Source organism: Numida meleagris, chromosome 1, assembly GCF_002078875.1.
Source record: "Numida meleagris isolate 19003 breed g44 Domestic line chromosome 1, NumMel1.0, whole genome shotgun sequence".
In the NCBI taxonomy this organism is placed as follows: domain Eukaryota; kingdom Metazoa; phylum Chordata; class Aves; order Galliformes; family Numididae; genus Numida; species Numida meleagris.
In genome coordinates, this window is record NC_034409.1 from 36,581,795 (window position 1) to 36,606,967 (window position 25,173).

At 40.1% G+C, this 25,173-nt stretch overlaps 1 protein-coding gene across 1 annotated transcript in view; it reads right to left on the reverse strand.

Moving 5' to 3' along the window:
* TSPAN8 (tetraspanin 8) overlaps positions 1-13,674 on the reverse strand; it is a 19,105-nt gene extending 5,431 nt beyond the window's left edge. Inside the window, exons 1-5 of the mRNA XM_021385176.1 lie at positions 13,315-13,674; positions 9,190-9,252; positions 6,343-6,474; positions 5,672-5,746; positions 5,479-5,586 (exon numbers count right to left, since the gene is read on the reverse strand). Of these exons, the coding sequence (XP_021240851.1) occupies positions 5,479-5,586; positions 5,672-5,746; positions 6,343-6,474; positions 9,190-9,252; positions 13,315-13,374 (438 nt within the window). The 5' untranslated portion in view covers positions 13,375-13,674. The remainder of the gene's footprint in view (positions 1-5,478; positions 5,587-5,671; positions 5,747-6,342; positions 6,475-9,189; positions 9,253-13,314) is intronic.

A 25,173-nucleotide genomic window follows, 5' to 3' on the forward strand; every position in this document is an offset into this window, starting at 1 on the left:
AAAGAAAAGAAAAGAAAAGAAAAGAAAAGAAAGAAGAGAGTGAAAACATCCAATTGTCAATATTGGCCTAGAGCATCACCCTCATGAAAAAAGGCTGAGTAACCTGGGTCTGTTCAGCATGAGGAAAAGAAGACTGAGGAGGGGTCTGATAAATGTTTATAAATATCTAAATGGAGGTGGGAGGCAAGTGGATGAGGCCAGGCTCTTCTCAGCGGTGTGTAATGACAGGACAAGGAGTAATGGCTTACTACTTGAACACAGGACGTTCAATACAAACATGTGGAAGAAATTCTTTACAGTAAGGGTGGAGGAGAACTGGAACAGGTTGCCCAGAGACGTTGTGGAGTCTCTTTCTATGGAGATATTCAAGACCTGGCTGGATGCCTACCTGTGTGACCTATTGTAGGGTACCTGCTTTAGGAGGGGGACTGGACTCGATGATCTCTTGAGGTCCCTTCCAACCCCCACAGTTCTGTGATTCTGTGATTCTATGTGTAATATACAGTGATCAAAAAACATTAAGATACTGTAAAGCCAGTAACTGTCAATGCCAGAATACAGCATGGATCAATGCTGGGTATTTTATGTTTTTGGAATCAAGCCTTATCTCAGCATGTGGTAAGTAACATACACAGTAAAACACACCTTGAAAAGCTAGGCTGAAAAAAAGTAAAATTCAGGCACAAAAAAAACTGTGATATCTAGAAAAACAACCACCTTTAATGATGATTAGCCCTTTAAGTAAGAAATGGACTGAAGAGGCCAGGGCTCCATGTGGGGGTTGTGAAACTTAAACCAGGTGCAGTTTTACTTCATGTTCCACTTTATTCAAGCTACTGAAGCTCAGGGGTGCAGACTTGCATTTGCGTCCTCCCTCTTTTAAAAACCAGCTAAAAATGCTCATGTTATTTTGCATTAAAACAAAGGCTGTTGGGCATAATAAAGGAAATGTAGTCTATTTAAACATTAATACAGTAATTATGAGATTTTTCATTTTGCTAACCTTTCAACCATTCCTTTAGGAAAGTGCTTATTATATCAGGAGAAATAAATTGGCTCAGAAGCAGAGACAAGAGCTGGAGATGGAATGGAGAAGTGAACGTAATATAAGCTACCTAAATATTGCTTCTCAGTTCCTTTCCTTTCACACCAAAAGCCTTTAAAAATATAGGAGTCCTTTAAGCCTACACATTGAAATAATCTCCCATTACGGGGGTAAGAAAAAAGCAACAGACATTTTTCAGTGTATAGAAACAGGTGACAGTAAGAGCATGGTGGGCGCACACACCATTAATGATAATTGTGAAATTCAGGAGTATTCTCTGTGTGATGTTTCAGCTGCTCAAGGAACTGCTGGGTGGGATCCCCTGAGAATCTATCCTTAAGGGCATAGGAACAGAACAGAGCTGGCAGCTCTTTAAGGACACCCTTCTGCAAGCACAGGATCTCTCTATCCCCCAGCAGAAGAAATCGAGCAGAGGAGGTGGGTGACCAGCATGGCTGAGCAAGGACCTGCAGCTTAAACTGAGGGAAAAGATTGAAATGTACAGGAAGTGGAAGCAGGGTTGAATAGCATTGGAAGAATATGGGGACGTTGCCTGCATGTGTGGAAATAAGATCAGGAAAGACAAGGCACAGATGGAGCTGAACTTAGCAAGGGATATGAAAATAACAAGAAGGGATTCTACGGGTACATAGGCAGGAGGAGACAGACCTAGGAGAGTGTTCCCCCTCTGATAAAAGAGGATGGAAAAGTGGCTTCCTCAGACCTGTAAAAAGCTGAGGTGCTCAATAAGTGCTTTGCTTTGCTCTTCACTGGTGGTCAGGACCCCCTGTCGGCCAGGACCCTGAACCTCTAGGTGTGGTTGAGAGGAGCAGATTCCATCCCACCATAACAGTGGAACAAGTCCAAGAACTCCTCATGCAATTGAATTTATATAGGTCCGTGGGGCCGGATAATATGCATCCCAGGGTTCTGAGAGAGATCACTGATATGGTTGCCGAGCTGCTCTCCATCATATTTGAAAAATCATGGCTGTCTGGTGGATTCCCTAGTGACTGGAAAAAGGGAAACATTACTCCCAGTTTTTAAGAAAGGTAGTGGCTGAACCTGCCTGTAAACCATTGACAGGTAGAAAGGAAGACCCAGGGAACTACAGGCCAGTGAGCCTCCCTTCTGTGCCTGGGAAGATCATGGAGCAGATCCTCTTGGCTACAATGTTAAAGCATATACAAGATGAAGAAGTGATCTGAGACAGCCAGTGTGGCTTCACCAAAGGCAGATCTTGCCTGAACAACCTAGTGGCCTTCTATGATGGAGCGACGGCATCAGTGGGCAGGGGAAGGGCAACAGATGTCATCTACCTGGACTTCTGCAAAGCCTTTGACATGGTCCCTCATCACATCCTCCTCTCTAAATTGGAGAGGTATGGATTTGAAAGATGGACTGTTCAGTGGATTAAGAACTGGCTGGCTGGTCGCAGCCAAAGGGTTGTGATCAGTGGTTCTATATCAGGGTGGAGACCAGTCACAAGTGGTGTCCCCCAAGGGTCGGTCTTTGGACCGGTGCTCTTCAGTGTCTTTATCAATGACATAGACGATGGAATCGAGTGTACCCTCAGCAAGTTTGCAGATGACACCAAGCTGAGCAGTGCAGTCAATACACGGAAGGAAGGGAAGCCATCCAGAGGGATCTGGACAGGCTGGAGAAGTGGGCCCATGTGAACCTAATGAGGTTCAGCAAGGCCCAGTGCAAGGCGTTGCACTTGGGCCAGAGACATCCCAGGTATTTATAAAGACTGGGGGAAGATCTCCTTGAGAGTAGCCCTGCGGAGAAGGACTTGGGGGTCCTGGTAGATGAGAAGCTGGACATGAGCCAGTAGTGCGTGCTTGCAGCCTGGAAGGCCAACTATGTTCTGGGCTGCACTGAAAGAGGAGTGGCCAGCAGAGAGAGGGAGGTGAGATTGTCCCCCTCTACTCAGCTCTTGCGAGGCCCCATCTGGAGTACTGTGTCCAGGCCTGGGGCCCCAACACAAGAAAGACGCAGAGCTCTTGGAACGAGTTCAGAGGAGGGCCAGTAAGAAGATCAGAGGGCTGGAGCACCTATCCTATGAAGACAGGTTGAAGGAACTGGGCTTGTTTAGCTTGGAGAAGAGAAGACTCAGGGGAGACCTTATTATGGCCTTTCAGTACTTGAAGGGAGCGTATAAACAGGAGAGGGAACAACTGTTTACATGAGTTGATGAGACACGGCAATGGGGAATGATTTTAAACTAAGACAGAGGATGTTTAGGTTAGATATTAGGAGGAAGTTATTCACTCAGAGGGTGGTGATGTGCTAGAACAGGTTGCCCAAGGAGGTTGTGGATGCCCCATCCCTGGAGGCATTCAAGGCCAGGCTGGATGTGGCTCTGGGCAGCCTGGTCTAGTGGTTGGCAACTCTGCACTCAGCAGGGGGGCTGAAACACGATGATCTTTGAGGTCCTTTTAAACCCAGGCCATTCTATGATTCTATGTCCAGCACCAAGGTGGTACAAAGTGTCCACCTTCTGGCATCATGCGGGTGGGAGAAGTCAGAATATATATATACACACAGGGAAAACAAGGCAAAACAAAACTTCCACAGTTCAAAGAGAGTGCACTGTTGAAGTTTGCCTTGCCCGATTTTCTTGCCTAAAGAGTGTTGGATAGTTCTTAGCTGGGATACACTGAAGGAACAGCTTCCCTTCGAAAGGGAAATCTATAACAAAAGAGAAAGAGAAGCCTTCTCACTAGTAAGCTTATCTGTCTGTCTCATCTCTTGGGGACAACTGTAAAGGGAAAGCAAGCCTTTCAGCACCACAGTGATGAGACAGGCTTCATGTGTGCCCCAGGTGCAGTGATGGCCTTCCCCTAGAGGAGAACAAAACCCTCCCCCGGAGCAGGAGCCATCCAGCTCTGAGATAACATCTCAGGGAGGACCTGTGGAGGGTTGGCTTCAGACTAGGAGAGGAAGTGATGGTGGTGATGAGCAGAGTTTACTAAAATGTTATCACCATTTGCTTAGAAATATCATCATTAAAGGCCCTGTAAAATAGGCGGCTAATTTTTGTAGGTAGTAAGTAACTTCATCTTCCATATTCTACTGAAAGGAAACAGAAACATGGTAACTTGAGCAGGAAAGAAAGACTTTCTGGGGGTCACAAAATGCTGCTGGGACATTTCAGATATTAGAACTGTCCATCACCAGTCCAAACTAAAGCAAATGCCATTTTCTTGAAGTGAAAATGATCTTTGGAGTCTGGAAAACTTCTGCACTACTTCCAATAAGAAACAAGTGTTGTTATATATTTTTTCCCAGTGTGAACAGAAATCTTTAACTCTTTAGATACTTCTTAAATAAATTAATCTGGTTGAAGCTCTGAGTGAGTCCAGAGACAGTCTGGAATATGAGAATAAAACCAGCACTCCAAGCTACCATTACAGCAGCACCTTGCTTCAAACAGATGATTCAAATTGTACCTTGTAGGTAACCATGGCTAGAACAGAATCTGTACTTTATCAAATGAATAACTTTCACTGTCATAATCAAAACTGTGGAAGAATGACAATATTAGCATCAAACAACAGTCTTATATTGGTAGATTCATGACCAAGATGCAAATCTGATTTCTTGGAACCTAATTGCTATTTGAATCTATGAATTTGATCTATCCCACTCCACAGAGAATTACAACTCTTTAAAGTATACTTTCACTAACATATGCACAAAATTTCTCTAGTAACCCACACTCAGTCTGCTAGAATGACAAAATATGCAAAAAAAAAAAAACAAAAAAAAAACCACAAAGAGCAAATACAAAGATATGTAGAGTTTTAAAGGTTCATTATCGATTATGGGGCTTCCAAATCCAATAGGCATGCTCTGTACACCCTGTGAGTTCTGCAGTATTACCACCAGTGTAATGAGCACATGACCTCGAAGAAGGAACTGATAACCTCTTACAGTCACGTCACTGAATAAGGGGATGTTTTGTTTTGGCTGTGTTGATTCATGTAAGAAATCTGTAATTTCTGCAAGCACACTGATGGGTTTATAATCTCTGATATGAACTTATGAGGTTTAAGACTTACAGATATTTAGCTACCAATTTATTTCCTCCGGACTTTCAGAAAATCCCAATTAGAGTCACTGAGAATGTCTTCCTCTGTGAATAATACAGAAATAGGCTTTTAAAATCCACATCAGTAGATCTGCCTTCATGCTGTGTGTCCTTGCTCCAACCCTCTTATAAACACTTTTGCCCAAAAACATCATGGAAAGCCCATGTCATATCAAGAGAGAAGAAACCATTTGTGCAGTGTTTTAATTTTTGTTTAAGTCAGAACCTTTCCCATCCCCAGGGAATGAAATTCAAATTTATGGCAGATAGCCATAAGATGAAACTTAGAGACAGAACAGATAGCAACAACCCCCACTTTTTATTATATGTTACTTACCTGTAGCTGAAACTTCTGCCATGACTCTTGAACTTGTTTTGCATTTTCTGTATTACCTTTCAGTAATTGAACAACCTCCGTAAGTGTCAGGTTAAGGCCCGCCTCAAGCTGCAAGTCCAAATAACTTATTAGTTTTCTATGGAGAAACAAAACTTTGGGAAAACTTCAATGAAAATGCAGAATAATACTGTACCTGAGGTTTGTACACTGCTCCTAAAATACCCCCCGTGACCTGAAGGATCAGGATCAGCAGCAGTCCAATAAAAAACTAGGAAGAAAACAAAAGGGAAAGAAGACTATAATGCTTTTGACTGAGTTGCTCTCATTTATTTTAGGTGAAAATTAATCTTTCATGTGACTCAACAAGCATTTAGATAGAATGAATGGAAGTTCCAGTCAGCTCTAGCTTTCCCTCTTTGGATATGAGAAAAGGAGATTCTTGAGACAAAGTGTGTTCCTCACCATCAGCTGGTCATCAAAACAAGGCACACTGTGGAGCGGTGGCATGATGGGCACTGTGCAGCTGGGAGATGTTGGGTAGGAGGACAAGGAAAACATTCTGGGAGGAGTAATGGCAGAGTAACCGAGAAGAAAGGTGATAGATATCAGGGGGTGACTGGTGGAGGGAACTTCATTTGTATGGGGAAAAAACTAGCAACATGATCAGGCCTTTCTGGACCCTGTCTTCTATTTCATGAGAATACCCACAATTTCTTCTGCACTTGAATTCAGAAAGGGCTCAAGCACAGGGTTAGAGGTTGATTAAATAAAAATGGCCCCATCCTCATTTGGTACTACCAGTGACCTTATTTATCAAATATACCTGTGGTCAGTTTAAGATAACTAAATGTTTTCCTTTCCTACCAAGAGCAGCATGCACCGGCTTTCCTTTATGGCACCACAGCACCCCAGAAATCCCAGGATCATAATGATGGAGCCCACAGCTATCAGCACGTCAACCCCTGCAAACATAGTGCTGTCATTTATGTTCAAAGCCTGAAAAGAGAGGGAAAAAAATCTTTCATTAGCATGAAATTCCTCCTAAAAATATCTGTATCACTCAGAACAAGACAATTACTTAACAGCTGATAAATATATCGATGTGCAACCACAGAGAAGTTCTGTTCTTTGAATAAACAGATCCATAATGTTACTTCTTAAACCTTCTGTTGGAGAACTTGCTGGAACCTGACTCTTCACAATCTTTGTCTCTGCACAAGTGGTGCAACTTCACAGAGTAAATAAAAATCTCATATTCAGAGTATCTTTTAGTTTGATTTCAGTTGATGAATTTTTGCTTTTTTCTGCAAGAACAACAGCTTGATTATCTTGAAATCTCTCCTACAATAGCCAAAAGTTAAAGAAACAAAATCTCTGTTTGTCATTAGAAGGAATACACTCTGTGGCTTTTCCTGAGAGAACATTTCTAAGAGTAATGCTGGATATACCAGGGAAAGAGTTAGATATATTTTCCAAAGCAGTATTCTCTTTTTTTCTCTTTCTTTTTCTTTTTTCTTTTTTTCCTTTTCCTTTTCTTTTTCCATTTCCTTTTCCTTTTTCTTTCTTTTCCTTTTCCCTTTTCTTTATTTTCCTTTTCCTTTTTCTTTCTTTTCCTTTTCCCTTTTCTTTATTTTCCTTNTTTCTTTCTTTTCCTTTTCCCTTTTCTTTATTTTCCTTTTCCTTTTTCTTTCTTTTCCTTTTCCCTTTTCTTTATTTTCCTTTTCCTTTTTCTTTTCCTCCTTTTTCTTTTTTTTTTTTTATAGGCATCATCTCTAATAATACCCTCAGAAATGAGAACTGTATTTTGACGTCTGAGACATTCAACTAAACAATTTATATACCTCCATAATATTAAATATCAAAGTATTCAGTTCCCATAGGTCTGACTAAGTCCAAAGGCCAAAACAGAAAGAAATGTTCAAAGAATATTTTTCAGCGTGGCTGGTGCCAAGATTAGAAAAAATATCTGGAAGTTTTCATATACATCTTCTGATGGAAATTGCAAAGTTATATAGACAAGTATAATTTTAAGAATGTCTTGCTCTTCCCTCCTCCAAGTTGGACAGTACCTCCTGTTATTTATTCCTAGAAAGTTCTGTTCATCTACAGCCAAATCTTTACGGTCTCTTCAATTATTACTCTAGCAAAACATAACACTAGTTTTGAATGGGAACTTTGCCTGCATAGAGGCAAAAATGTAAGAAAATACTTTCAATTTTAGTGCCTAGTCTTAATTCACAGTTTTTGGAGAGTAACTATTGTTACTTCAGGAAACTGTCTAGGACACACTAAAGAATGCTTTTCTGAATAGGAAATTTCTTCAAAAATAAAAATAATATTGTTACGGTTTTCCAAGCTCCACAGCACTGTCTGAGGCATCATACTAGAGATGGCCATTTAGTAAGCATGGAAACTTTAGCCTCTGTAAAATGTGGACTGGGGAGGGAAATTTGTCATTCTGCAGCAGAGAGTGGCTGAGCTTTCCACAATTACCTAATTTACCTAAAATCACAATGTCATTGTGAATTGAGTCCTGTTATATCCATCATCTGCCAGACATGAGACATACTGGACAGGCTAAGGTCAACAGCATCATCAGCCAAATGGAAGAAATATATAAAGCTCTCTCGTTATCCCCAACATCTTTTGTTTCCAGATATACTGAAAAAAAATTATTGTTCATAATTGATGGGCTGTGGTAGAGCAGCACAGGAGTGACCTGCTTATTGTATCTTAAAGGTTCAACTTGATATCTGGAAAAAAATGCTTCTATGTAACACCTGATCATTTTTTTCACTATTACAGAGAGGGGATAGAAAACATGCTGGCAATTAAGATACCAGTGCCACTGAGAGCATATTTGGCAAAAGGCTGGCAGGGCCTACAAGACTAAAGAGGAGCCTTTGCACTGATTGGAGCAGCCTCTGGTCCATTTCTGCAAGATGAAGGGCTCCTAAAGACTGTATTTCTGTAGCTTTGCAGGAAAGGAAAGTCATAACATCTGAGGTAATTTAATATCTGAGATAAAATCCAGGAGGGAGACTCAGGGATTTTTTTCTCCCCCTTGGGAGACCTATTAGTACATTTAAATCCTATGTTATTTAGAAATAATTCTATATAAATATGAGTGAAAAGACTAAAATATTTTTAGGGAGCCACTGAAAACAAAAGAGAAAAATCCTCATTCCCTTTCAAAATCACATTTATTGGGGAAATAACTATTAGGTTATTGAAGATAGCGAGAAAGGTAAAAATATTCCCTAAAAACATACAAATGTAACCCTAGGAATATATGTCTATACAATTCTAATGGAGAAGGGCACTCAAAAGTCTAAGATGCTCATGACTCCTTGTTATTTTTTCTAATGTTGAAATCAATAACAAAACCATCATTATTTGTCATTTGAGGAAAAAGAGACCTATATTTTCCAACAGAAATCAGTGTGAAACTGCAAGAACTTAGATTAGCAGCACTAGAAAACCCTTCTTGTCACTACATGTCTGTGCTTACATCAGCCACATCTGATGTACCAGAATGTTACCACATTCTGAGTACCTACATCATCTTTTTTTCTTAAAATGCATTATCTTTACCATCACAAATCACCTCAATGAAAGCACCACACATTTATGGAAATGCAGCTGGGAAATTAGAGTCTATATAGTAGCTTCCATGTTTTACAGAGGTCAGGCATAATTTAATATGTTTACCTCTTGAGCATCTTTGCTAACACGTATCCATATAGAGACTCCCAAAATAATGCAACCACACACCTGTGGGAGAAAACAAACAATATTTAGAATGATCAAGAGTTTCAGATTAAAGTTCAACATCCAAATTGCACCAGGTGCTGGCCAAAATTCTGCAATCACTTCTTCGACAAGGTGAAAGAAACATGAATTGCTAGAGTTTAGAATACTGATTCATATCCAAGAAACTTCATAAGGATATTTAAACCTTCAGTTATGCACCGAATCCCTGATGTTTCCACCCCAGAGGAACCATCATTTCCTTGATGATTTATACATGTGGTTAGGAAACACATAGAAATTCTGTCAGATGAGAGATGGCTATAAATTTCTGTTGTATGTATATAACATGACTGCAAAGAACTTTGTTTCTTGTATAAGGAAAACAAGAGATTTGATAAGGAATGCTGGTACCACTGCTATTGCTGAGTTATTCAGGACATATATCTTTAGATATATTCTCTATGGTAAAACTATCAGAAACAGTTCTAACAGTCTTCCCGCTTTCTATATTGCAAAAATATCCAGCCATCTTCAACTCTTAGAATATTCCACCCATAAAATGCACAATGTGGTAGTTATTTCCATTTTTTAATAGAAAATAACCTTACTCTGTCTTGTACCTGTGAAAGTTAGACATCTAAGTCTAAACCCTCTGACTTGTCATGGGCATATATCCTTGAATGAGTTAAATCACCCATTGGTGCTACCAATTTCTTTCCTCTGGCTATAAAAGCCCGGACTGAATTGCTTTAAGATGTCGAAGTCAGAGCCGATGAATCCCAGATCCAGACATATTCCTTAATCATCAGTTCTCTAATATTGTTGATCTTTGAGGTACTGTTCTACCTTGTGCCAGCCACTCTGTTCCTTGACCTGTCTGTGGTAATTCTCACAAAGAATTTCTCTTTATTAGCAAGAGTGGGAGACATGTAATTAAAGACCTAATCATACAGGAAGATTGTACCACCTGAGAGGACTAGTAGGAAAGATAAATTACAGAGGATCAGAGTCTAGCAAGATTCAGAACCTGTATGAATTTAATACTTGAGTGAGAAATGGCTCTGAAATGTGGTTACAAGATTCCCATGAAAAGTGGGACTATTTCTAACCTTTTAAAATTAAAAAAAGCTATTTTTATATGTTTAATATAATTTTTCTTTGAAAATGTTTTCCCTCAAAAAGACTTCGTATAATATTCAGCATCAAAGATCATAACGACTTTAGCAGATTATTTAATATGGAACACAGCCAGCCCTCAGACATGAGTACCACACATTTTCCTGCTCTAAGTTCCTATAAGTAAGTATGTTTTAAACATGAAAAGGAAAGTTGTACAATCGATGACAGCTATATCATGTTATCAAATTTAACTAGAATTCCCCACTGAAATCATCTGAATCCCACCAAATCTGACTAGAAACTGATGGTATCACATGACTCTGTATTTGGGTCTTGTTCAGCAGCATTATGTGAACCATGTAGCCATGCATCAAACAACGTGTTCTTGCTAATGTGAAAATTTCCACTGAAGCAGCTATTGCTGCAAATCCAAACAAAATTTGTCCCATTGTCTTATTCATTATATAGGACCTCCCATAAAAAAAGCAGCACAGCAGTAGAAGTAAATAAAGCTGAATGTACAGGAGCTTACCAAAATTTATTTTCCCCTTTCAAAAAAATTGTATAATTTTTAAATTAAAGTTTCCAGTAAGGTATGTATATTTTTGTTTATAATAAATACTTGCTTTAGACTCATAAAAATGTTAAATTTCAGTAAAATTCTAATGTTCTGTATATTTTCAACATTGTACACACAAAGTGTACAAGAATACATAAAGAATAAAACTGAAATTTCAAATCAAATACTTCTCTTCCCAAAGAGCCAAAATATAACACTTCATGTTTTTTGCAACACTCCCTCCCAATTATTAGGTTTTTCTTAAAATAAAATTTCAACTAAAGAAGCTCTCATTTTTAGTGATCCATTATTTTCTGATGGAGTAAAAAGATTCTCATTTTCCCTGCACTGGAAGGCTACCACAGATTTGGTATCTTTCCTGATGTAAGGTACGGAGAAAGGGTCACTTTGGCTGCAAGTGAGATCTCAAGTAATCAAAAATTGCTCATTTGTCAATCAGCCAATCAGGTTGCCTCAAACTAGGTATCTCATTTTGCATATTTGATGCCAAAAATGGAAATTCAACACTGGTACACGGTAGCAGAGTGTAGAATAGCAGAGGCTTTACAAATGAGGGTGGCAGGTAAGTCTGGACAGCCTGCAAATGCTGAAGAAAAGAGAAAGGAAATCTGGCCTAATAGTCAGGTTTAACGCACCAAACTGTTAGGACTATGCCAGGTTCCTGGCCAAGATGGATGAGGCCCTGGGCAGCCTGAGCTGACAGGTGGCAACCAGCCCGTATCAAGGGGTGGGAACTCGATGGTCTTTAAGGTCCTGTCCAACCTAAGCCATTCTATAATTCATTTGATGATTCTATGACTATTAAAAGCTCCAGATATGTACCCAACTCCAAAGGACAGATCTCCAGAAACACACACTCAGATTTCTTTCCCCAGACGGGAAAAATGCAAAACTCCTGTTCACAGGGGCACACGGTGCACAATCTGTGGGGCCAAGGAGAGCAAGACCAAAGCTACTTTGCAGGTCTGATGTAGCCTTTTCCGGGGCTTTGACGCTCCAGAGTATGTTGTAAGAACTGCTGCAAAAAAAAAGGCACAGGAAGGCTAGAAAGCCTGTTCCTGAGCTCCCAAGGTGGGGACACTCCCAAAGAGATCACACAAGGTTTGAAACAAAAGGACACCAGATAAACATGTGACCGTTGCTGTTATCTAGTTAAAACTAAAGTCACCTTCATTTCTTGCTATCAGTTTAATTTTCAACCTGCCCAACTTCCTTCTGCACCAGAAAGCAGCTGTGAGAGCAGTGGAAATTGCTGTTCCCTGTGCTTCACCACTGCAATTTAATCATTTCCAGGGATTAGAGACAGGAGTGTAATTCAAAGAATTGCGGTTCACTGTACTCCAACCACATTCCTGTTTGCACCACACCTATCCTCCCCTATCTTGGTAGTGCTAACCCCTTCCTTTAAAGTAAGTCAATATAGCTGCATTTGTGTCCTCCTCAGCCCCATCCAGGCTGCCACAGGCACAGAAAATTCTCCCAGCGTGTCTTCCTCTTTTTAATCACCTTTTCACTCAGGAAATGTCCCTCAAGGAAGAAGCCATACTATGGCTGATAGTTTCACTTCTGATTTTGGTGAACCTCAGGTGAACTTGACAAACTGGTGGGAAAGCTAACAGTGAGGTGGAACCATGACAGAAATAATCTTTTACTCAAAACTTCTCGGAACTTCCAGGACCAGAAACTCTTGCAAATTGGCTGAGATGTGGCAAATAGGCAAATATGATTTAATTTACTCTCAGAAAGATACCTGCCATCCTGTGCCAGGCACAGGGAGGAACCCCCTTTCCTTGTACACTAGAGGAAGCCAATCATTTCAGTATGGCTTCCATCCATACAGCCAGCCCCTACCATTTCCCAGACATTTATTGCCCACCATCAGAAACTAATTATGACACTAAGCATAAAGCAAAGAACCACAAAGAAGGATATGAAAACCATTTATCAATTAGGAGGCTAAAAATACAAGTGCATTTTCCTATCTGCTGTTGCAACTACGCTTTCAGGATTGTGTAGTTTGTATGCAATCAGCAGACAAAGAAAACAAGCAAGCAAACAAACATGAGAGAACACTGTATGTTAAGATAATGGAGAGTCTGTTATCTTCTCTCTCAAATTAGTGATGTCCCTTGAGATAAGGGGCACCTATCCCTTGAGATAAGGAGACAGAACTCTTGCTGTTCTACTTTTCAATGTAGAGGGAAGGCATTTTTGTAAGAAAAAGACAAAGGAAGGGCAAAAATTAAACACCTCCTCTCCCTGATTTAGAATCATGCTCTGGTTCCACTTATGCTCTATTTTCTTTACATTTTTTTCAGCTACGGACTTCGGATAATGTTGAGCACATTTAATGCGTCACTAATAGCAATTTAAACACTACTTACCCAAAATAAGAAGTTGAAGATGAACATGGAGTACTTCAAGCATCTGCTTACACCCGCCATTTTCAAGAAGCTGAGGCAAAAATGAGAACTGCAGAAGAAATTTTCCTAGCAGCTTGACCTTGATAGAAAGGCTGTTTCCGTTTCTTCAGGAAACCTCTCAGACCACATCAAATGCACTGTGCTCTGCTTCTAAAGGCAAAAATTTTGACCAAGGCTTCTACAGTTATTTAAACAGTTTTCCGCAGCTAAACATTAACCAGAGTGCTGGGGAAGCACTACCAGGTGTTATCACCAAACCTAAGACTCTCAATGTGTCATTGTGTGTTGTACATTTTAATGATCCTTCTAGTCTCGTCCTACACCCTGAAAGTAAATAGATGGTGTGGCAAAAGCAGAAGTTGTAAGAGAAAGGGAAATGTTACAGATGCGCTTCCTTTATAACATGGAAATTATTGCATTTCTTAATGCTTTTAAGGTTCGAGGTTTACTATTTTATTGTCCCCTGATCATTGCCAAAGTTCACTCATTGATGTTTGCAGTCCCTCTCCAGGCATTCGAACAGAAAAAAGAAGTAAATCTGTGTTATCCCTGCAGAAGATGGGTAAGGAATCTCCCATCTTGCCACTGCCATTTTCTCCCTCATGCTGTCTGCATTTCCTCTTCCTCATCAAATCAGGACCTCGGAAAACAGCTCTGTGGCGCACAAATTCTCCTGCCATGTGGCATTGTGAACCCCAGCACAGAGATCACAGTTCTGGTGTGAGATTCAGCATGCCTCTAGGCAAAAGGAGCTCGATTTGTCTCAAAAGGAGAGACAATACACCTGCTTCATTAGTTTTGTTTTATGCCTTGCTAGTTTTCTTCTGTGCTCCTCAAACACATCAAAGAAACACAAAGAAATCCTGAGAGGAGTATAAAGGTGTAATTGCTCTGTCTTTTCTATCAGCCCATTTTTCTAGAGGAGTCTAATATACCATTTCTTGGAAAGATGAGCATCAGATACAGGTTCATGAGAAAAAAAGAAGCATTATTTTGCAGATGAGCACAAAGGATTTAAATGAGAGAGACTAAGGACATTCTGGACTGAAGTGACTTATGAAGCCCAAGCCCAGATTTAGTCTTTTACTGTTAGTTCACATTCTTCAATTCGGTTGTCTGTATTTGAAAAAATAAATTGCTAGTGCATAACACACCTGTAGATGGTGGCAAAAAATGTGACTTAGACCTGGATTTTTAGGATCTACAAAGAGGAATCTAATAAGAAATATTCCCTCTGGCTGCTTTCTAACCCAGTTTTTAAGGAAGGTGTGATGCTGAAATCCCTTCAGTTGCTTTCTTGAATTATATTTAAACACACATGACCATTCCCACTTTTAAGATGGCTCTATAGCACCCTTCAGCTTCCTGGGCTCTTTCTGGAGTAATACACTTTGGTCTAACCCTAGGTGATCGACTCTCTGACTATTTTATTTCACAATAACCACATCCACTCTGAATTTGAGAATGTTCCTAAAAATAATTGCATTCATGAAATACAGATTTTGTAAGGATTGAGGCAAACAACTGTGTGGTATGGTTTAGATCTAAAGCACTCAACAAATAAGTAAGTTGAGAAACGCGGGTGTCTTTATGGAGAGATGCCATAGCCACAGATGAATCATGAGAAAATTTTAAAGGGCCATATAAAATTGTACGCAAAGAGCCATGAAGAGTAATAAGAGAATCACAGATGATGCAGGACGTGGGCAGATAAGTCTGCAGTCAAACCGTGCAATTGTAGTAAATTGTAGTAAACATTTTTACAAGAGCAGTTCAGAAAGAGCATTTGTACCCAAAACTATACAGCTATAAATTGTCACACACTGGAGATGCTCTTTAAGGCAGGCTTGAGCTGTAGCACTTTTTTTCTGTGAAATGTTCAGCCCAGGCGTTCAGTAAGACATCTTGGAGCTAAATCATGCAAGATTTTCAATGCTATAGGAAGTACGTATAAACATTCATAGATCGGCCCTTCATAAAATGTCGGTGTTCTGGTAAGATCACAGTTCCTCTGAAACCATGAAGAATGCATCTACATTTTTCACATTTACTGATCTCTTTGGAAAAGTAAAAAATAGACTTTCTTAGGACCTGGTAGTTGCTCCTTTATAAGCTGGAAATAAGAAATAACGTCAAAGTTAAATATATTTCTTAGTGGGTTCCCAGTGTGGCTGCTGAATAAGAACCCTGTGTCTGAAGTTACTACAACTCCTACATGTTTCATATTTATCTTTTATGGAATTTTAAGTAAAAATATGTCATCTAAGATTAAAGGCATGCAACTAGCTTCCATTAAGCAACAAGTTTTCAAGGTAAATGTTCTGTATGAGTGACTATTTCTTATTTCCTGGCTGCAAGGTGATTTTCGGTAAGTGAAAAGTTGCCTCTGTGGAGGCAAACCACAGCTTCAGCAGGGGAAGAAGTGTTGCATGTAAACCTTAACCGCTACTTCTCTTGCAAAACAGCTCCTGCTGCCTCTCCACCAATTGCTGAGATGATCAGATATGCCCTGCCAGCAATGAACTCTGTGTGACAATATGCTCAAGGGCAAAGAGTTTGTGAACTCCCAGTGACTTACCTCCCCACCTCAGAGCTGGGCACAGCCAGGGTGCAGATTGGGTGGGAGCCTCTGACTCAGCACCTGGCACTCCTTGTCACCATGTGGGAGTTGTGATGACACACAGACTTTGCCTAGTGTGTCACACAAGTAACCAGATAGGGACAGGCATGTTCTGATAGGAAAAAAAAAAACAACAAAAAAAACAGTATTCCTGTCACTGACCCAGAGTAAAACATCTCCTCTTTGACACTTACTAACAAGCTACAGCTGGTTTTATAATGCTTTCATCTTCCTTCTCCTCCAAGCTTTTAGCCACTTTGAGCCATGTTTCCTGGGCCTGGCAATCCAAGAGCGGCTTCTCCAGGTCTCACACACTCCCAGGCTCTCTTCTATACATTTATTTTCCTGCAGTGCCATCCTTACAGCTGTATATCCTTACAGGGTATACAAAAATTCCCATTTTTCTTCTCAAAAATATTATGCAAAAGCATATGCAGATATGAGCATATGCAGATATGAGTATCCCATTCTCCCACATGTTTTTCCTCCTTCTCTCCAGCCTTAAAAGCTCTACCTTTTTCTTCTTCTTCTTCTTCTTTTTAAAGCTTACATTTCCCTTGTGAAGGGCTCTTCCACAGTGTTTTCGGTTATTGGTATTCCACATCATAGCATCATGTAGTGGATATACCTGGTTCTCAGAAGAGAAGGACTACTAAGTCCCCACGGCACTTTGCTCCTCTGTTACCATTTCCAGCCGGAGGGAAAAGATAAAAGCTCGCAGTATAAAAACTTGCAGATCACGAGACCTCGTCCCTTTTTCCGCCCGTCTCTCGTCTTGGCAGCACCTCGCTCTCCAGCCGTCTATCGTCGGTAGTAGAGTAAGGCCTACCTTGATTTTGGGACATTCTCTCTCTCTGTATTGGATTTATCAGCTTAAATTGTAATTATATTGTATTATAGTGTGTTGTTTTGCATTCCGATATCTTGTTTAGTAAATTAGTTTGTTTCTCCTCAGATTGTTGCCGCTGTTCTTTGCTCTCAGGGCCATCTCCTTATCCTTTTCCCCTTTTCCCTTTTCCCGGGGCATGGGCCCGTGGATCCCCCGTCCCCTTTGTCACGGAACCGGGCCGAACGCCTGTAAACCGTTGACACACAGTCAGGCTAGGTGACCAAAGTCCCTTTCAGCTGATTCACTGTGTAGTCAGTTATCCCTCGAGGTCCAGACTTGAAAAAACGGTTTGTACTCAATATCAGTGAGCTTCTCAAACAGTGGGTTTCCAAACAGTTTGTTTGCTGCTTGAATTTCTGTTCATCTTGTTGATGTGTCAGAACAGAGAGCTGTGCTCGGCACAAAGCTTGAAGCCTGAAATAGATCAGTTGAACTATTTAACCAGTTCTACTGTGCAGAAACAGAGCTCACTCTACTGCAGCATTCCTTCTTTGGCAGAAGGGAAAACCTCTCTAGCAACGTCACCTGCTGCCCTGAGCTGCACAGTTCCTTTCTGTTTGTTTACAGTGAGTTGTTCATCCATACCAAGCGAAACAGTGGATGTCGTTCCTTGAGTCTTTCTAATTGGGGAACACTGGATAAAGAAGACTTCTTCAGTCCAAAAGGTAGGGCAGACACCTTAAAACGGTGGAAATGGGAGCTTCTGTTTTGGTCACAGGAGGCATTTACAGTACTGGGTCTGGCTGGGATTGCAGTCAGTCTAGAGCACCTCATGTCTTCAGTTTAGATATAGCAAATAAGATATCTTATTGCAATATCATAACATCCAGTAATACCTCAGTTATGAAACTGAAGTACAATCCCATGTCTGACTCTTTGTAAAATACTGCAGCACGATAACAGATCATATTTATGGAGAATTACTTTATGCTGGAGTATATGTGGTACTGACTAAGACAGTGAGTTTATACGCGGCTTCCAGAGTCAAACAAATACAAGATTCCTGGCCCTCATTTTAAAGCAGCTCTGAGATGAAAGGTAAGAGTGGATAGTTCGATGAAAATATACCTGAAAACTTGAATAGCTGAATTAAAATTAGAAGAAACGGGTGTTGGAGAGCAGGTTGCTCTGCAGCACGTAGCTACTGATTGACTAGTGATTTACCAATGATGTAATCCTAGATGAGTTGAGTGTGGGGTTTTCCAGAGTGTTCTAGTATCCACAGTATTCTGTATCCATAGTCTTGTAGTTAACAACATATCCCATATATGGAAATAACTCGGGCAACGATATTGTTAGCGTGCGCATTGCATAGAGCTTGTATCCCTGGACCTTGTATCCCTGGAAGCAAGTATGCTATATAAGATGGTATGTTGCTACAATAAAGTTGGACGCATCTCATATTGAGTTGGTCTTGCGATCCCTACGCCTGAACTGGAGGGCAACCCTTTTGGGGAAACTTGGAGCGTTCCCCAACAAACGGGAGAGTAGTATTGTGTTTAATCATGTGAATCATACGCTAGTCTCATGATTTTGGGTAGATTACTTACGATAGAGAAAACCACAAGCAGATGAATTTTTTGCAGATTTCTTCCTCTCTGATGGGCCAAATAACTTGACTGAGTTCAAGGCTGTTCCTACAGTTGACCACATGATAAGGGAAAATGTGTGAGAATGTTTTCAACCAGTGTTAGGCATGTATATGGCTGGCTAAGTCAACTGTATAGAGTGCCTTTGCAGCTTCTGCAGATGACCAGGAACTTCTAAGGAATTATGCAGCTTAACCTAAAATAGGCATGAAAACAAGCCAGCTAAACTATGCTCTTAAATGACCTATTTCTTTCTTTCCACTGATCAAAAACTTGGGCCCAAAAAACTCCACTGACTCAGAAAACAGCAGGTATGTGACATGGATCCCACCCAAGAGCCTCCCCAGCAGGACAGCATCTCTGTTGTACAGCTGACCCTTTCTGTTGTTAGAGTGCTCTAGAGGAAGACTTTTCCTTTTAGGATCTCTTTACTGTGTTTGTGCGATGTAAAAATTCTCTCAGACCTGAAACATTCTAGCTCAGAAGTGCACAAACCCCAGCTGAGCTCCAGTTCAGAGCAATTCAGAATCCACTTAGAAAGCCACCTCTGTGGTCCTTTGGTGCTAAATATTGCTACTGCCTTCTCCCAGCTCTTCTGCTGCTACTGCACCCTAAACTACTATGAGGATGAACAGAGTTGTTGCTCAAAGCAGGATCTGAGGCTTCTCAGTTTCCGAGGGTCTATATGAGTGAACTGGGCTCCTGTTAGTGGCATAGTGGGATGTGGTTTTCTGTAGTTACACCTTTCCCTTTTCCTTTTAAGTAGTTAGTGTTCAGAGTCACTAACAATGTAACCCCTTATTTCATGACTATTGTGTTCGTCTGCACTCCAGTCATTGCAGGGGAATTGGATTAGATAACTTTTAAAGATCCTTCCCTACTCAAACAATTCTATGATTTCATGATACTTTAAAAATGTAACTGTTTATGTAAAGATACAGCCCAGTTCATGAAGTAGTGAGAAACACAGCTCAGAAGAATCAATGACATTAAAGCAAACCTAGATGTCCAATCCATGTCTGTACATGCAGGGGCAAGCAAATCTTGTTGTGATCTATGACAGCTCTGGGCTTGGAAATGAGTAACTGGGTTAACCTGCCGCTCCCCCTTGTGTGTGTGGCCTGGAGAACAGCTGTGTGGAGATAAAATATCCCTCACCCATGAACGGCTCTCCAGACCAGTACTCCTGTGGCCCAAGTGAGCATGTTGGCCATTGCAGTGTTGATCAAGGGTGCATGACCAGGGTGCTGCATCCTGACCAGATTTCTCTTATTAGCATTGCAAATGTTGTTCCCAGCAGGGAGAGAAAAAGCGTTTAAATGGGGATATGTTTCCACAAATGTTTACTGTTCCGAAAAAAAACAGTTTCATCAGAAAATCCCCAGCCAGCTCAGTGCTGGACTCCTATTCAGGCGCTCTGCAGCCTTGTGCCAGCATCACTCACATATTCCTGCTTCAGTAGGCTCTGGTATCTTGAACACTCTCACTTCCCCTAAAGTAGCAACTCTCTGACCAGAAAACAAACCTCATGCAGCAGGTCTGCCTCTTAATGACACTCCTCCCAACACATGCAGCCTCCTCTTCCCTTATGCTGCCAGTTTTCTTCTAAGCCTTTCATCTGAAAACTCCCTGAAATACATGTATTTAAGCTTTCACTGATATTTGGCTCATATTAAAATAAGAAAAGACCATAAGTATGAAAAAACTCACATGCCTAACCCACACATTTCTCTTTTCACTTTCTCCTCTCCCCAGACCTTTTCATTCACTGCTAGCTTTCTTGGCTGTTATACATCCTTTCTACTCATTTACATTCCCTGTGAACTAAGCTGTTCTTTTATATAAGGCTCATGTCAGGGATTTCCTATTTCCCAGGGCCTGGCCAGAATTATTTCAAGCTAAACACCACTGGGTTTTACAAATTTTGTTGCTTTCAAAATGAGTTTGTCATGAATTAACATTCTAGTCAGTGTCAGTAAGGGTTTCACTATCTAGCTTGTAAGTTCAATATTAGATCTAACTTTGTTAAGAAATTTATTTTTAAGGAACTTATACTGAATACAATTTTGAAGGTTTGTATTATGTAGGATGTGCCCAACATACGAGAGCAGTCACTAACATAAGAAGTGGTATCTTTGACCTTTAACATTTTCAGTATGTCTTGAAACTGCCTCTGTGATCAAGTGCTGACAACTGGCAAGAAAGATGCCTTAAAAATAGAGAGAACAGCCTTTGTCAAAGATTCAAAAGGCTTCAAATACATCTTTAGAGCATCACCTTATTTTTCAAGAGATGTGAAGGAGCTTTTCCTGGAGTGTTTCTCCTGGAAAAAAGATATATATATTTTGTATTGAGGTCTAAACACCAGGAACCTGATCCTGATTTTGTTTACGCTCATGTAAATCACAAGTTGTTTATAAGGCAAGTCCCTGCCAGCACAGATTAGAACTTATATATCCAACTTTTCTCCCTGCCCTAATCTTTACTAGTGGAAAGGAATAAAACTACCAGAAAAACATGGCACTTCCTCTCTGAATTTTCCCTGCTGCATTCCAGTCATGGATGGGAAGTCTCAGACCCAAATGATATGAGGCCCAGACAGGCACGCTGCTATTCTGTGATTCAAAAGCCAGATACTTGTATGTTTGGAAATGAGAACTAGGTTATTCTCTTGTTGTCTTACAGACATCAGCTATGTAACTGTAATGATACTATATATATTCTATAATGATTCCGTACTTTTGTACTTTTAATGACCTTTCTCTTGCCAGTACTATAACGGTAAAGATGCTTAAGATCATCTTGAAGTTTCTTAACATCTTAGATGAAAACTCTACATAGCATGGGCAAGCAGACCATGTGGTCACCAGTTATGTTTAGAATTAGTACATGGGAAGTACATTAACATCTGTCATGAAATTTTTCTCCAAAAACACAAATTTGATATTTTATTTTGACAAGTATATTTCTTCTGTTCCAGGATAATGTGACATTCAATCCCCACTCTCACTGAGGCATACCTCTGTTTGGCAAAGTAAGTAAACACATACAAAAATTAAAAAACAAATGTAAGTAAGCAAGTTTTAGCTTTCAACATTATTTATCCCTAAGTCTCGCTTGGGATAAAACATCCGTGCTCTGAAGGTTGAATGGGAGCTTCTTTATTTTTCTATGGTAGACTGAGCAGTGCTATCAAAATAACGCTATACAAGTGAGCTGCAGGCTTCACATCCCACTGAAACTCAGAGATCCTCTGGGACTATTCCACCAGATGTGTATAGTCTTTTTACAGTCTAGAGAGGCATTTCCATCAAACCTCATCTGCTCACTGACCTTCACAATCCTGCTGACATTAAACTTCACTGGTCTGCAGTGCTCTGTGGACACTGGAGTCTCTTCTCATTCAGATAGCTGCATTGCTTTTTTAGTTTAATCCTCTCATACACAAACCTTTCATTTCTGCCCTTGAGTACTTTTTTTTTTTTTTTTTACAAAGAGTGAGTATGAAAATTCTATAATTTGCAGACTGTAAGCATTTGCAGAAAAACTCATATTTTCATTCCCACTCATCTTTGTCCCACAAGAGCTATTCATTTATCCCCTATATACATAAAAAGGCTCTTTTCATTCTTTTTTTTTTTTTCCTGTAGCTGAAAGGACAGGAAGAGAACTGAAGAGTATTACTGAAAACTTTATAGTAACTACCAAATAGCAAAGTTAGTGACTATACCTACTGGCAACGATCCAGATTTGTAACTTGCACATGTGCAATTCACATTTGTACTAAAAACTAATTTCCTACTGAAGCCATTGAAGAAAGATGCTGTAAAGAGCCCAGTCCTCAGAAAAGCTGAGAAGCCCATGCTGAGGGACTGTTGGCCTCTCAAGACTGCAACCAAGGCTGAGTGCTGAGCTACTTACAGAGGAATTTTGGTACCATCCAGGACTAAGCTCCAAATGTTAACTACTACCGTAAAAATAGTTCCTTTTTTTTCAGATGGGATTCTGAATGGGATGGGATGGGATCCTTCTGAACAGACAAGCACATGCAGATAGAATGTCACAATAGCAGATAACTCTTGGCTGTTGAATAGAGATGATTCTCTTCTTTAATGCTGCAAGAAGTGGCCAGTGCACTCCTTTACTGAGATAGATAGAAGAAAGATGCATACTGGGACAAAACAGGGGCTTTTGTGTCTGTGGAAGTTCTGAGAGACCAGCTCAGCCTTCCTGAGACCCTGATGTACTTTCTCACTTGCTCACTGATCCCCTTGACTCATTCTGTGTCAAACTGTGCAATACCAGAAGGAATGAGCTTCCGAGGCACAGTCTCTAATTGCCGCAACCCCCGAAGGTCTGCACACAGTTGATCTTGGAGCTGACTCTGAAACTTTGTAAATCTTTCTAAAGGGACAGGGAAGAAAGCCTTTATGGAACTGGTACCTCAGAGCATCTATACTGCATGGACAACTAGAATGGCAGAGGCCCCTATTAGTCTTCCAATTAAAAAAATTGTGCAGAATTCCAGGTCAAAATTAAGTTAGGAAACTTATTTTGTTATCAGAATTGTTATGACAAATACTCATCCCTGAGAAAGTATTTGGTTAAGCCAAAGTGAAATCTTGAGCAATCATGTTTACACCCAAGGCATCAGCCACAGAAACATACAGGAAGTGTGAATCAAAATCAATGCACATGACAAAATACTTTAAAATACTCTATGTAAAAGGAAACATCTAAATCAGAGGTAGGAATGCCAAGAGGAATAAGAGTGAAAATTTCACAGCTCAAAGTGAAACAGGATCATTTTCACATCATGCCTCCTTTAAGCACAGTTGCTGTAGTTCTTAACTAAGATTAAAAAAAAGACAAAGCTGTAGGATCTTCATCAGCATATGGTTAGGCTTTCTGTTTTCTCTTTGCTAAACCATTTACCATCTCAAAATGACATATTTCTTCCTTTGTCATGTCTATAGATGAGATTAGCAAGCACACACACGTTATACACGTCATTAATCCTTGTGATGATTCATGTGCATGAGGATCATGCTCTAATCCAAGTCAGACCACTAGAAATACTTGACCTCCAGATGGCTGTGCCTGTACTGATTGCTGAACTACTAAGAGTAGTTTGGTCACACCATCTTTCTTTTCATATCAATGCACTACAGATTAAACATATTCAGGCTATTTTTCTGAAGGGTGTATGTAGCAGTATGCTTCATATGCATAAAAAGAATCCATTGGGCAAGGATACTGACTAGTTGGAGATTGAGTTCAAAGTCTAGCACCATTTAACTTTGCTCTAAAAGGAGTCTTTGGATGCAAGAAATAAGGCACAACCACATGGTGGGAAGCAGTAAACTTGTCAAAAGATGCTAAATATAGTGGGAGCATCCTCCTGAATGCACACTGTGGATTGCATGGAATTGTGCTTCAGCGTACCTGAGATCTCTGGAAGGTGTGCCAGTGAAGTACTACAAGCAAACAGAAGTGTTGCAAGAGAGAAATAACCATCAGTCTAATGACTAGCTATGCGTGAGTTCATCTTTATGTTAGATTTTCATAGTTCATAGCTCTTCATAAGAAGTCAAAGTTATACCCAGGTCTGAACGGCTTCCTCTAGTATTCTTTTCCCTGTCACACAGAAGTCAGATCTCTGTTTGCATGAGTACTACAATTTAGTTTTATCTGGTCTTATCACTGCACTGCTCCAAATTTGTTCCATGAGAGCCACATAAAATTTTCTATCAAGAAGGTATTTCTTTTCCAGAATTGATATATAGGATTTCAGCCACCTAAAAGGTAGGTCTGTAATTTAATGTGTTTTCCTAACGGGAAGGAGTATATGAAGTAAGTATATGAAGTATATGAAGTATATGAAACAGGTATATGAAGTATATGAAACAGGTGAGGTGGCTTATCATTGGCAAGTTTTTCTCTCTTTTCTGACTATAGAGGGAACTTAAAGGATGAGCTCACATTCTGTGCCAGATTTAGGAAGCTAATGCTAAAGGAAATACATACTATCCTAAGAGTATCATAAGACAAAGTCTGACAGTTTTACCCAGAGGTAAGATATATAGCTGTTTTCCAGCCTGTTGGATTACTTAGAAAATATTTATTCATCCCAGAAAGTCTGTTAATCATATGCATAAAGGATCAGATTCCCACCTGGTGAAAATTGAAGTAACTTCACCGGTTTCAAAGTTGGGCTCAGCAGCAGAAAGAACATACCACAGGCCACTAACTCCTCCTGAGGCTATTGAAAAGGAATTCATCAGATCAGAATAAATGTAGGAAGTTTAATATCTTCCACTAGGATCTGTCTGATGTATTTCCTCATAAAGCCTGTCAACAATGGCGAAAAAAAAAATCTCAAAGGTCAAAAGCTGTTCTCTCAAACCCCATCTGCACTGCAGTTTCAATAGATGTGCTGTACAGTGTGGTGGATTCTACTTCACTTCAAGCTTTTAAATTAAATCTGGATACCTTTCTGAAACGTTATGCTATAGATCAAAGAAAAGGTTGGGCCTGAAGCAAAAATGAGTGGGTTTCTATGGGCTGCATTACATTAGAGTTTGGAATGGATGATCTTAATGCTCTCTCCTCACCTAAACATATGAATGCAGTCTCATTTAGATAGACAGTAATTCACTGCCATAGGTATGCTGATTGTGTTGAACTATAAAAATATATCTAATTTAAGAGACTTGCTCTCA